This window comes from Zootoca vivipara, chromosome Z1 (genome assembly GCF_965207765.1).
Source record: "Zootoca vivipara chromosome Z1, rZooViv2.hap1.1, whole genome shotgun sequence".
NCBI lineage: Eukaryota > Metazoa > Chordata > Lepidosauria > Squamata > Lacertidae > Zootoca > Zootoca vivipara.
This window is the reverse complement of record NC_142583.1, coordinates 72576942-72590927: the sequence shown is the minus strand read 5'-3', so window position 1 is coordinate 72590927 and position 13986 is coordinate 72576942. Positions and strand designations below refer to the sequence as shown.

At 48.6% G+C, this 13986-nt stretch overlaps 2 protein-coding genes across 4 annotated transcripts in view; one reads left to right on the top strand and one right to left on the bottom strand.

Annotated features, from left to right (window-relative positions):
- The first annotated feature begins 8824 nt into the window (after positions 1-8824).
- On the top strand, positions 8825-12790 carry AP5S1 (adaptor related protein complex 5 subunit sigma 1). 2 transcript variants are annotated; one of them, XM_088660701.1, is made up of 3 exons: positions 8825-9228; positions 9474-9662; positions 11161-12790. In XM_088660701.1, the coding sequence occupies exons 1-3, from the start codon at positions 9011-9013 to the stop codon at positions 11585-11587; spliced, it is 834 nt and encodes a 277-aa protein (XP_088516827.1). In that variant the 5' UTR covers positions 8825-9010; the 3' UTR covers positions 11588-12790. The 2 variants fall into 2 exon arrangements, with proteins under 2 accessions (XP_088516827.1, XP_034959626.1); XM_035103735.3 differs by having other exon boundaries at positions 8830-8970.
- LOC118079513 (C-type lectin domain family 4 member F-like) overlaps positions 12684-13986 on the bottom strand; it is a 34089-nt gene continuing 32786 nt past the window's right edge. For both annotated transcript variants that reach the window (XM_088660702.1, XM_035103737.3), the window contains exon 7: positions 12684-13690. In XM_088660702.1, the coding sequence (XP_088516828.1) occupies positions 13552-13690 (139 nt within the window). In that variant the 3' untranslated portion in view covers positions 12684-13551. The remainder of the gene's footprint in view (positions 13691-13986) is intronic.

Below are 13986 nucleotides of genomic sequence, written 5' to 3'. Positions count from 1 at the left end.
ACAAAACTTAATATTGTTCAGTCTATGCATGTGGGATCCTGGCTTTCCTCCTAGATAGGATAAAAACTTTCATGAGGGCTAGGAACCGTGGTATCAGTGGGATTTGAAATCTTCTAAGGCGGCTTTCTGCAAATGACATTTATTTAGTCCAGTTCTGAGACCGCAGAGACATGAATGAGGGTTGCCAGGGTCAAATTGGCTTGGAGGAGGTAGTAATGATAGGTTTTTGCCTTGGTTAAATCTATAAATGTGGGTTTTAAGAGCAAATCTTGCACATGTTTACTTGGAGGTAAATCTAATCAAGCCCAGTGGAGCTTCTCCCATGTAAAAATGCACAGGCTAGCAAGCCTTAAACCTGGTGAAATGCAAGCTTGGCTTAGCTGGAGACTTTATTCAGTCAAAATACAGAAGTCCAAAGGCAGTGTGGTGCAGTGGTTAGAGTAGCACTAGGGCCTGGGGGACCAGGGTTCCATGAAGCTCACTGAGTGATCCCTGGCCAATCCACTGCAGGGTTGTTGTGGGAGACAACAGAGCTTTTTTGGGGGTGGGGGGGTGAGCTATGAAGGCAATCAATAGGCAAGCCCCCCTGAATTTGTGATGGTTAGAAATGGAGCTGCTGTTTTCCAAACAGCCTTCAGAATAAACTGCATTCGCAGCAGATCCCAACTGGCAGCTCTCGGTTAACTTTTTAAACTTTAAAACCAGGAATTAAACGGCCTCTTTCTTTTAAAGGCAAACACTGCGTCACGTTGCCACTGCTGGCCTCCTTGGCATGCGCTTCCCTAACCTACAATCGACAGCTGCCAAAACGGGCAGAAGTTCACGTGGCTCACGTTTTGGGGAAGCAAAAAGCCTCCACCAGCCCAGAGCAGAACCACGTGCCCCTTTATCCTTTATCCGGAGCAGTTCAAAAAGCCAAACCTTTTGTGATTCGCTGGCAGCATTTGGGGAAAATCCGCTGTGAGCTCTGCAAAAGTTGTCTTGGAAGGGAGCCTGGTCACGTCAACGTTGAAAGTTTAAAATAAACCTTGGCGAAGCTGTGGAACTCCTCTCTCGCTGCTCTAGCTAGTCTAGTACAGCCTTTCCCCAAAGCTGGTCAGAATGAAATTTCTTGCCCAGGTGTAAACCTCGTGGCTACTTCTGTGTGTCTGGAATATGGCCTCACTGTAGAAAGTTAAGGGCTGTATCCAGTGTTCCTCTTGCGTGAACTGTAAAATGGCGCGGTTCGAAGGGACCCCCAAAGGACATCTAGTCCAACCCTCCCCCAGCAACGCGGGGACCGCAACTGAAGAATCCTGATGGATGGCCACCCCAACTGCTGCCTGAGGCCCCCGGAAAGTTCCCCAGAAGGAAACTGTGGCCCTCAGACTGAGAAAAGTCTCTTGCCATGGCCCTGCCATTAGACAGAATGAAGTAGCTGACTTTGGGTATCAGGAGAAAGTAGCAAATTGCTCACTATTTAATGTACAGCTGCTGTATTTTTCCTGCCAGGGGGAGAGAGAGAGATGCTCTCTCTTTTTGCTTGGCCTCAGGCACCAAAATAACCTGAGTGGCCTTGAGCACCTTGACTGCTGGAGGGTGTGGTGGAGGTGCGGATTGCTTCTCTTAGAATCATAGAATCATAGAGTTGGAAGAGACCACAAGGGCCATCCAGTCCAACCCCCTGCCAAGCAGGAAACACCATTAAAGCATTCTTGGCATATGCCTGTCAAGCCTCAGTTTAAAGACCTCCAAAGAAGGAGACTCCACCACAATCCTTGGCAGCAAATTCCACTGTCGAACAGCTCTTACTGTCAGGAAGTTCTTCCTAATGTTTAGGTGGAATCTTCTTTCTTGTAGTTTGAATCCATTCCTCCGTGTCCGCTTCTCTGGAGCAGCAGAAAACAATCTTTCTCCCTCCTCCATATGACATCCTTTCATATATTTGAACATGGCTATCAAATCACCCCTTAACCTTCTCTTCTCCAGGCTAAACATACCCAGCTCCCTAAGCCGTTCCTTATAAGGCATCGTTTCCAGGCCTTTGACCATTTTGGTTGCCCTCTTCTGGACACGTTCCAGCTTGTCAGTATCCTTCTTGAACTGTGGTGCCCAGAACTGGACACAGTACTCCAGGTGAGGTCTGACCAGAGCAGAATACAGTGGTACTATTACTTCCCTTGATCTAGACGCTATACTCCTATTGATGCAACCCATAATTGCATTGGCTTTTTTAGCTGCTGCATCACACTGCTGACTCATGTCTTGGGTGCCCCCTCTGGTTTTGAAAGGTGACGCTCCTTTTGGACACACCTGGTGCAAGTGTCAGGATCCTGCCATGCTTTAAAATGTTAGATTGGTCCCTGTACCTAAATCGAGGAGGCCTTAAGCAAGGGGTTTCACTCACCGCTTTTGTCTGGCTGAAGCCCAGGAGGGGGCAAGAGACCCTATGCGAACCTGCGCCATTTGCAAAGAAAATAAAAACGCAAACAGCGCCATGTGCAATCCGTCTCCCAAGCTGGCGCCCTCCTGACGGGGGTTGCAGAAAGGCAAAACACTTAGAGGGCGCCACGTGACAGTCGGCAAACTTGTGCAACCTCTGAATGAGTAACACACTGCTCCAGCTGTTTGCATTTTAACACAAGAGATGCTTTTCCATTCATGAAAGAGGACTATGCCTGGAATGCAGGCGTGTCTGGAGCTATGAAAAGAGAAGGGTGTGGGGCCTTCTGGGCTTAAATGGAGGCCCCACCACCAACTTCGTTCCAGATGCATGTGTGCTCTATGTCCTGCCCAAGCCAAATGGTTAGGTATATGAGCCTGTCTCACATGTGCAAAGAAACCATTGTTTTCCCCTCACCTGAAATGGTTTGCTTTGCAAATGAAAGTCTAGTTTATTCCTTGGGGGGGGGCATACAATGTGCATTTTTAAAGGTACGCTTTGGAACCTAGGTGAATGGCAGCTAACAGATTGAGGTTGAATCCTGATAAGATAGAAGTACGTACTGTTCTTGGGGGACAGGGAGCGGGCAGGTGTGGAGGACTCCCTGGTCCTGAATGGGGTAAATGTGCCCCCAAAGGACAGCCTGGGAGTCATTTTAGACTCAGCTGTCCATGGAGGTGCATGTCAATTCTGTGTCCAGGGCAGCTGTTTATCAGCTCCATCTGGTACACAGGCTGAGACCCTCCCTGCCTGCGGACTGTCTTGCTAGAGTGGTGCATGCTCTGGTTATCTCTGCTTGGACTACTGGCTCCCAGTACGTTTTCGAGCACAATTCAAAGTGTTGGTGCTGACCTTTAAAGCCCTAAATGGCCTTGGTCCAGTATACCTGAAGGAACGTCTCCACCCCCATCGTTCTGCCCGGACATTGAGGACCAACTCTGAGGGCCTTCTGGTGGTTCCCTTACTACAAGAAGTGAGCTTACAGGGAACCAGGCAGAGGGCCTTCTCAGTAGTGGCACCCGCCCTGTGGGACGCCCTCCCATCAGATGTCAAGGAAACAAACAACTATCTGACTTTTAGAAGACATCTGAAGGCAGCTCTGACAACATTAGTTCACCTTTCTGTCTTGTCTACACTGGCTGGCAGCAGCTCTGTAAGTTTTGAAGGACGCTTTCTCAGCTCTGTCTGCAGGCGTCTGGAATTAAATCATAGCACCTTCTGCCTGTTCCCATTGAAGAGAATCTGTGATGGGAACAGGCAGGACCTACTGAACAGATTCTCTTGCCATAGTTAAGGCATTTGGTCCCAATCCTAAAGAAGAAGGAGATGATAGCAGTGTGATTCCAGGGGTACTTAGGGTTTGTGGTGTAAAACCATAGTTTTAATTCTATTCATGTGTGATTGTTTTTAGCTGTTATTATTTTATCTGTGCTAAGGGATGCGGGTGGCGCTGTGGTCTAAACTACAGAGCCTAGGGCTTGCCGATCAGAAAGTCGTCGGTTCGAATCCCTCGGTCCCAGCTCCTGCCAACCTAGCAGTTCGAAAGTACGTCAAGTGCAAGTAGATAAATCTCTGGCGGGAAGGTAAACGCTGTTTCCATGCACTGCTCTGGTTTGCCAGAAGCGGCTTTGTTATGCTGGCCACATGAGCTGTCTGCGGACAAATGCCGTCTCCCTCGCCCTATAGAGCGAGATGAGCGCCGCAACCCCAGAGTCAGTCACAACTGGACCTAATAGTCAGGGGTCCCTTTACCTTTTCCTTTATTTTATCTGTAAGCCGCCTTGAGTCCCTGTTAAGGCAAAATACAGGGCATAAATAAATATAACAACAATCCTGGATAGCTCAGAGGGATAGCGCATGACATTGATAACACCAAGGTTGCAGGTTCAATCCCCATATGGGAGAGGTGCGTATTCCTGCATTGCAGGGGGTTGGACTAGATGATCCTCAGGGTACCTTCCAACTCTATGATTCTAGAACTGTTAGTATACAAGCCTTTAGCAACTTGGGACCAGTTTACCTGTGAGAACGCCTTACCCCAGGTACAACCGCTTGGCTGCTTTGATCATCAGAACCGGAACTGTTACCTGATACTTGTTCCACATTGGTAAGAACTCGACTGTTGAGTGTGGCGGTGCCTACCCTTTGGAACTCCCTGCCGATTGAGGTCAGACAGGCCACCATCATACCCTTAAAAACATTTTTGATTACCCATTTTTGATTATCTCTCAGGTAGGCGCCCTTGCCATTCTAAGAGAAGAAGGCAGGAGGTCATGGCGAGCTCTGGAACCTCGTTTTCTAGGGAAATAGCACTGGACAAGCCAACCCAGTTGGCTAGGATGCTGGTGTGTGTCTTAGTTTATGGCTGGTTTTAATCTTTTTGATCGTTTCGGGTTTTTTTAACAAATAATAGCGTTGTAGTAAACTGCTTTGAGGTTTGTTTGCTTTTGACAACCAAGTGGCGTATACATTTTAGGAAATAATAAATGTGTGTGTTTGCGATCTGTCTATCTATATACATATGCACAAAGCACCACAGGCAGTATACAAAAAACAACAAGCCCAGCAGCAACCATGCTTGTACATGACATGGATGTTGTTTTGCAGTGAGGGGATGTTTGGGTTTAAATAATGGCTCTTTTTGGAGGGCAAAGAGCCCACATGTGAGGCTGAGGGAAACCCTCTCACGTGGCCCTGCAATGTGAATTTGGCCACAAGTACTGCGAGGAGGGCAGGCCCTTTTTGCTCAGCTTTAGATCTCGGGCTTCCGGACTCTGTGCCAAGTCTTCCCGGAACTGTGAATCACTGTTATGCTAAGCCACTGCACTTGATCTTGAAACCTCGCACATGGGACCTTCCTTCATGTGACTGGAGAGAGGCCCTTTCCTCTGTCCCACGCGTGAGAACAGGACCCCCTCCGCCTTCTAAAATCACAAATCCCATCCTGAAAAGGCTTCGGGTCTCTCTGTCCTGTGGTTGGTATTTTTTTTTCCTGGCCACTTGGCACGATTTTATTTCATGACAGGTTAAGAGGTGTGTGGCAGAGGATTCGTAATGGTTTGGGTTCTGTCATTTAACTGGAGTCAAGGTTTTTTTTTACAGTGGAGAGAACAGGTCATAATTCATTGCAAATACACACAGGGACAAGCTTGAGAAATACTGTTTCTGCACTTGTTGTTGCCTGGCCATGCAAGGAAAAGAAAATGTTTATTATTCACTTTTTGCCGAGGAGCAAAGCACACTCACTCCCCAGGATTTCAAGCAGAAGGCTTGGGAAAGAACACCTCTTGCCACCTTTTCCAGGACACCTTAACCTTGCCATCCCCTCTCCATAAAGAAAGAACAACTCCCCCCTCAATAATTCAGTGCATTTCACCTTCCCCTTTTGCACCATACGGTGGTTCTCCCTCGCGAGGTAGACTCTGCCAGATGCTGAGCAGCCCAGGGTCAAGCAAAGCAGCTTCATATGTTAGTGGGGATTCGAACCCAGGCTCCCCGCTGTCCCAGTCCAGCACTCTAACCACTACACCATGCTTCCTCCTGTCCCCCCACCCCTGAGGACTTTCTCATAGTGGCCAAGGATGCGCAATTGCATGCTGACCCCCTAAGAAAACCAAAGTCCTCTTTTGCACGGTCCTTATTAAAAAAAAGAAAAAGAAAAAACCTCTCTGGAAACTGCCAGGAGTTAGCTGAGAAGCACAAGAAGGGTTAAGAAGCCGCACCCTCCCTGGTTTGGCTCCCTAACCTGAAGGGGAGGAGCTGGACTTAGGAGACTTGGCCCACAGGCAAGGAGAAGCGTGGGAAGCAAATTAAACTGAGGGAGTGTCTAAAAATTCATAACCCCCTCCACTAAAGTTCTCCCAAAGGCACAACTTTCAAGCCTGGTCTTGCTTTTCTGCGTTGAGCCTCCTTTTGCAGCGGCACACACACACACACACACACACACACACACACACACACACACACACACACACACAAAGGCATTTATTTGGGAGGGAAACTTTGACAAACTTTAGAAGGAAGGCCGCCTTCTAAAACTGCTCCTGTGCTGGGTAGGGGAATGAATTCAAAGAACCATTGCAATTTCCTAGTTTCTGCTGCTTTGATTTTTGCACCCTTTCAGGGAATGGTGGTGCAAAACAGGCAGGCTTCCATCATAGCATAGGAGATGCAGGTGATATATTATTATTATAAGTTGCTTTTGTGTGTGTGCGAAAGCATTCACTTATTTTTGCTGTGGCATCATCACACTGTTGACTAATGTTAAGATGGACCCCCTTTGGCCTGATCCAGCTACAGGGCTCTCTGCATATCCTTATCTAACGTTTATCAGAGTAGAGTAGGCTCATTGAAATTAATGGGTATGACAAGCTTTGGGCCCCTAATTTCAGCAGGTCTATTTTGAATAGAATTTACCTGGAATTCAAACCAGTTGAATATGAACTAAAGCTTGAAGCTTTTATAGAAGTATAGTATTCTGGGATGCTTAAGGCCTGAGTTATAACGTTTCTTTATTTTTGACAGTTGTGTGGCAAACCATAGAATTGTAGAGTTGGAAGGGGTCCCCAATGGACACCTCGTCTCACCCGCTGCAATGCAGGAATCACACCTATGCTATATATATCATCACAGTATAAAACCTTTAACGGGGAGATTGGATAAGAAAGTTTAGGAAGCAGCCCAATGTACTAAACTACCTGAATATATAAGATTAAGAGACGGAAGGCAACTAAAACCCAAATTTGAAACCAAGTGCAGGTATACTACGAATTTTAATTGTTCAATATGAATTTAGTGGATTGCAATGAATGTATTTTGCTTCTCTCTTTTCTACGGTTTTGGCATCGTTGGCTCTCAATTTGAAACATTTGAAGTTTCAAATCATGCTGGATTTAAGACTGTGGCAGCTTGCAAACCCAATCTTGGAGCTCCCCCTGCTGGCTGACAACTGACAATGTTATTCTGTCATTTGCAAATACAGTAAGGTCACATCCACACCAAAGCTTTCAAGCACATGGTTTCTACCCCAAAGATCCTGGGAACTGTAGTTTGCATAAGGGTGCTGGGAATTGTGGCTCTCTGAAGGGCAGACTGCAGCTCTCAGGCTTCTTTGGGAGAAGCTATGTGCTTGATGTGTGTTCAGTGTGTGATGTGTGGATGTGACCTGGGTCCCTTAGATCTCACAAATGAGTTAGAATAATAGAATCGTAGAGTTGGAACTTTGGCCACCTCATGAGAAGAGAAGACTCCCTGGAAAAGACCCTGATGTTGGGAAAGATGGAGGGCACTAGGAGAAGGGGACGACAGAGAACGAGATGGTTGGACAGTGTTCTCAAAGCTATGAACACGAGTCTGACCAAACTGCGGGAGGCAGTGGAAGACAGGCATGCTCTGGTCCATGGGGTCACAAAGAGTCGGACACGACTAAATAACTAAACAACAACAACAGAGTTGGAAGGGACCCTGAGGGTCATCTAGGTCAACCCCCTGCAATGCAGGAATCTCAACACAGGGTTTCCCATCCACTTTGAAACCATACGGGACCCTGCTTAGGTTTGCAAATGTGCTAGCAATTATATTGCTGGGTGCTGTGGGTCATTTAAATATCACAATCAAGTTGTTGGCAGCAGAGCTTTTTTAAAAAAATATTATTTATCAGATCCCCCCCCCTCCTCGATGAGTAAATTTTGATTAAAGCAGGAGAGAGAGGGAGAGGCTGGGATTTGGACGATTCTAAACCATCTGGGTCGTGGTAGGGTCTCCTGCTGCTCCTGCAGACCTATTCCCTTGCAGGAATTCATTTTGGGGAGGAATTTACTTTAAATGCCACCAAAACCCACCCAAAGCTTTGAAAAGGAAAAGAACAAAGGCAGGCAACCCCAAACTCGGCCCTCCAGATGTTCTGGGACTATAATTCCCATCATCCCTGACCACTGGTCCTGTTAGCTAGGGATGATGGGAGTTGTAGTCCTAAAACATCTGGAGGGCCGAGTTTGCCTATGCCTGATCAAAGGGCTCAAACACATCAAAGTGCGCTCCAAAATACAGCCAACTTTTGCATTCTGAAGGACTAGCCAATCGTTGGAGGGCGCAGCCTTGTCTTTCAGAACATCGGCCCAATCAGCGCCTGCTCCCTCTTGGAGACTTTCCCCGCCTCCCGGCTCTTAAGCCTCCCTATTCCACCTATTGGCCGAGTGCCTGCCACTCGCACTTGGGAGACGCCCACCGCTCTATGAACGCGGAAATTGTGAAGCCGCGCCTCCTTTGGCCCTTTAGCCAATCATAGTAAGAATAACAGGCAGACGCATGCGCATGTGGCGAAAGGAAGCGTTAGTCAGGCCGGGCGGCAAGCTTTGTGCCATGAAACTACATATCCCAGAATGCATAGCGGAACGTTCCAGCGGGCAGCTGCGCCCACTTTTAACCCGCGCGGCAAGCTGGGAAATGTAGTTTCTCCGATTCCTCCCATTAGAAGCAGCTGTTTTGCAGCTTCGCCTTCCCTTCTCGGAGGGTCCGGGAGCCTCTGGCCGCTGCCGCCGGGTGGACGCGTGAGTGGGGGCGAGCGGGAGCTTCGGTGGGGCCCTGGCAATGCTCCAGTGGCAGAAAGTTCCGCGGGCGGCTCTTCGCAGGAAGGGGCAGTCCCTCTCAGTGGTTAGAGCTGGGAGGCAGCGGGGTCAGCCCCTGCCTCTCCCATTTCACAGTGTTGCTGTGGGGATCGGATCTAGTTCTGCAAGGAAGGGATCTCAGCTAAGGAATTCCCAGCAGACGGCCACCCAGTCTCTGCCTCTGAAACTGGAGAATAAAAGGTGCCTGTCTGCGGATATTTAGTCAAGGTTGCTGCAAGAACCCTCCTAGTTCAGAGGCAAATTCATGGAGCCTAGGGCTAGGACTGGAATCATAGAGTTGGAAGGAGCCCGAGGGTCATCTAGTCCAACCCCCTGCCATGCAGAAATCTTTCCCCCCAACGTGGGACTCGAACCCACGGCCCTGAGATTAAGAGTCTCCTGCTCTACTGACTGAGCTTTCCCGTGTTCTCTCCTGTCCTGTGCAGTGCCCAGCCTTCCACCATGGTCCACGCCTTCGTCATCCAGACATTACGCTGCCGACCCGGGGAAGAGACAGGCTGCTGCCGAGTGCTCTATTCCAGGGTCTTCGGCCCTGAAGGGTTGGAAAATGCTGGGCCCCAGGATCGCGAGAAGGAGCGGCTGCGCAAGAAGGAGCAGATTCTGGCCGTTGCCAGGTAACACAACCCGCATGCTGGGCTCTGGAAGTGTGTACGTGATTCTGACCAAACTCAGCTTCCGAGAGGAAAATGTACACCAGGAGGCTGAGTTGGGTCAGAATGGAATATAAACTTCCAGAATTAATGTTAAATACAGTACATCACTTCTGGTGAACGAGCCACCATAGCCGCTAGAGGGCCATGAAAATTTGTGTCCCGGGCTTTTAAGACTCACCTACACATGTACTGTCTGGAACTAAAGGGGCGCATTGGTTGAACAGGTGTGAATCCCCCCCCCCAAACTCTCCCACAACACCATCTACAGTGGTACCTTGGTTCCCAAATGCCTTGGTTCCCAAACGCCAAAAACCCAGAAGTAAGTGTTCCGGTTTTTCAACATTTTTCTGAAGCCGAACGTCCGATGCGGCTCTCGGCTATTGTTTCCGGGGCGCCTGCACCAATCAGAAGCTGCGCCTTGGTTTTCAAACATTTCGGAAGACAAACGGACTTCCGGAACGGATTAATTTTGGCGTTTTTGTTTTTGCTATTGATTTCGCGCTTTTGTTTTTGAGGCTTTTTCGGTTGATTTGTTTTTGTGACTGTGTGGAACCCAGTTCAGCTGCTGATTGATTGATTGATTGATTGTGTGACTGTGGAAATTGATAAAAGCCCACCCCCCCCCAATCCAAAAAATGACTGTCATCAGTGTAGGTAAGAAAAAAAATAATTTTAATTTTTATCATCTACAATACTGTCTTATTTATTTTATAGTACAGTACAGTACATTGATTATTCCTTTCATTTAATGGATCAATGGTCTCATTAGATAGTAAAACTCGTGTTAAATTGCTGTATTAGGGGTTGTTTTCAAAAGTCTGGAATTGATTGATCCAATTTGCATTACTTTTTATGGGAAAGTGTGCCTTGGCTTTGGAACGCTTTGGTTTTGGAATGGACTTCCATAACATATTAAGTTTGAGAATCAAGGTACCACTGTAGTGGTTTGTTGGTTTCACACATGTCAGCCATTGTGAGAACAGGATGCTGGACAAGATGGGCCATTGGCCTGATCCAGCAATGCTCTTTTTATGCACACTGTTTTTCTGCGTCTCTCTCCCCACTGCCACCTTCGCAAGCTCCTTCATGGGTCCAGTTGTAGACGACTCTGGGGTTGTGGTGCTCATCTCGCGCTATTGGCCGAGGGAGCTGGCGTACAGCTTCTAGGTCATGTGGCCAGCATGACAAAGCCGCTTCTGGCGAACCAGAACCATATACCTTCCCGCCAGAGTGGTACCTATTTATCTACTTGCACTTTGAGGTGCTTTCAAACTGCTAGGTTGGCAGGAGCAGGGACCGAGCAACAGGAGCTCACCCCGTCATGGGGATTTGAACCGCCGACCTTCTGATCGGCAAGCCCTAGACTCTATGGTTTAACCCACAGTGCCACCCGCATCCCATCGTGGAAGGAAAGCTCCCTCTGATAAACTTAAAAACTCCGCTTCCTCTCCATTTGCAGGCAAGTGGAGTCAGCCTGCAAACTCCACCTGCGGGCCTCCGGGAAGCCTCACTCCGAGCACCTAGCCCAACTCCCTGACGAACCCGTTTCTCTCCAGGATGTCCCATTGGGGGTCTTCCGCCTCCCCTTGGGGGACCCCTTCTCTGAGGACAAGACCGTTCTGTGGGTGGGCATCCAGTGCCTGGGCTTTGCTCTGGTCTGTGACCCCCAGGAGAACCTGCTGCTGGCCGAGAGCACCTTGAAGCACCTTGCCAAGACCCTCATCGACCACCTCAAGCTGCTGAGCTCAGGGAGCGACGTCATCCTCAAGGCCGACAGGACAGAGGTCATCCTCCACAAGTTCCTGCCGCACGGGCAGCTGCTCTTCCTGAACGACCAGTTTGCGCTGGGCCTGGAGAGAGAGGCGAGCGTGGCGCTTTCCAAATGAAAGATCTCCAAAGGGATGGAGGCTTGAACGGCCGTGGGCAGCTGTGGATGGGTCAGCTGTTTTGCCGCCTGCTGTGTATGCCAGCCTCGACCTGCCTGCAGCCCCTCCGAGCGCTTGGGGCTACAATTCCCATCATCCACAGCCAGCACAGGACGATGGGATTGACAGTCCCAAGCACCCAGAGGGGCTGCAGGTGGGTGAAATCTGCTCTTTGCGAGAGCAACGTTACATTGCACACTGCATGATGGAGAAGAAACAGGAGGAGGAGACTTACTACCTCTTTTTACGACCCGCTTTTCAGAACTCAAGTTCTGATTTTCCCTCTGCTCCCTTGAAACTGGCCCCGACTGGTGACATTGTTAGGAGAGTTGCTGTCGTACAGTAATTGCTAATAAAACATAGCTATGGTTTTTCAGTGTTCAAAGCATATGGCATAAATTAGGGGTGGAGAACCATCAGGTGTGGGGCTGGGGGGCTATGTGAGGAAATGCGGCCCTGTGAGCCTTTCTGCCTGGCCCTCGAGACTGCCACACTCATCTCCAGCCCTGCTTCGTGCCTCCTTGAGGGATTTTGCCTGGCTGCAACGGGTCCTTGAGCCCCGGTCATGCTGCTTGGTTGCTTCACGATGTTGAATTACAACAAGAAGATGCCTTACTCCTGGAGAATTATAGATGTCTAAAATCCATGGCATAATTTTGCAGCTGCCCCTTACTTATCTAACATCACTAACGAAGCCTATAGATGGGAATTTTCTAGAGCCCGTTTTGAGGCAATGCCCTCAGCTGTGCTGTACGGCAAATTTATGCGGGTACCAATTCATGAGCGCCTTTGCCCCAGCATGTCTAACAAGGTAGAATCTGTCACTCATATCCTTTTATTTTGCGAATTTTATAGTGAAGAACGAGCTCGACTTATTTTACCCCTTTTCTCAAAATTTACACCCTTACAATATTATTTTGGAATTCTCCTCTGAAAACTTACGAAAATTCCTTCTGGAAGATTCCTCAAGTCCAGTATCATATGATGTGGCCAAATTTTGCACTTTAGTTATTAAGAAACGTAAATCTCTCTTATTGAATAACACATTGCAAATTCCCTTTGTGTAATTTTTTTTTATTTCTGGTGATGTTATTGCTGATTTCTTTTGTTTGGAATTATGTTATTCTGTATTGCTGGCTTTTGCTGTAATAAAACTGAACTGACTGCCTGCCTAGTTGGAGGACAGAGAGGTAGAATCGTAGAATTGGAAGGGACCCCAGCAAGGGTCATCTTGTCCAACCCTCTGCAATGCAGGAATCTCAGCTAAAGCATCCTGGACAGATGGCCATGCGTGTGAGAAGAAACTACAGAAGTTTGGTGGTTTGCAAAGTGCTTGTCACCGCCCCCTGGGCGGGAGAGGTCATCTAGGGGGGCAATAAGGTAGCAGGTGGGTGCGGGAGCTGCAAATCAGACTTTGCAAAGCTGGTCTCCCTGGATCAAGTTTGTTGAATTAATCAAACTAAATAGCTTTACTTGGGATTCGGATAAATTGCCGCTGTATTGAATTCTGTCGCATTATTGTCTTCCTTAGTGGGCCGTGCAAAGTGTTCTTCTGAACAATCCTTTTTATGGGGTAGGGGGCTCAGTGGGCAGTGGCCTGTAAAAGTTTGGGACTTTGGCACAAAGGCAACTCTCAAATTTATTGCTTGACCTGCTTTTTCATCTTGCAAAAGTCTGTCAAAGGCAGCCTTGCCTCCTCCGAGCCTTTAAAATTCTGACATGCAGATTGGGGGAAATGAAGCATTCAGGCAGAGGGCGCAGTGTTCCTATCGATTAAGAAAATCCGGCCGTCATGGGGCTAGGCCTCTCCTGGAGTTACAGCTGCTTATGAACTTCCGGAGACCTTTGACTGTCCTCCGTTGGATCCAGAAGACTGGGTTCGGTGACCCCCTTAGTCTGTCCTGGAAAGGCAGTGGGGCATCTGCTCAGGAGAGGACCTTCTTACAGAACCATTTATAGTTGTATGTGCAGCTGACGTCGTTCCAGTGTGTTGTGACGTGAACACAGTCTTCCTTGTGTTGTGGTGCTCCATGCCAGTTGTCGGGTTGTCTTGGTCCCCAGAAACTGGAAAAGAAGGCGAGAGGCTGGGATTATATAGCTGGCAAAATCTTAGCAGAGCTTTGTGCATACAGAGAAACAGATCCCTTGTTGGCCTCGGTCTGCCTCTGCGGGTGAAGTCAAACCGCTATGTTAGCAGCACCAAAGTGACCCCCCAGGACGGAAGCCTGGGCCACGTGTCTGGAGGTCCTGGGCTGCCCAGGCGACAAGACCCCTCTCTCGGCCTCGCTGATGGGGTCCAAAGGAAAGCAGAGCAATACGTTTGGCACCCGCTTGGCTGCAGCAGTTGCTGGAAGAAGGCA

Bases quoted from the DNA above. Each gene is read 5' to 3' on its own strand.
- AP5S1 (XM_088660701.1), top strand. From the start codon at position 9,011: ATGCTCCAGTGGCAGAAAGTTCCGCGGGCGGCTCTTCGCAGGAAGGGG. The intron at 9,229-9,473 runs GTGCCTGTCTGC...TGTCCTGTGCAG, and splicing joins CTGAAACTGGAGAATAAAAG to TGCCCAGCCTTCCACCATGG. The intron at 9,663-11,160 runs GTAACACAACCC...CTCCATTTGCAG, and splicing joins CAGATTCTGGCCGTTGCCAG to GCAAGTGGAGTCAGCCTGCA.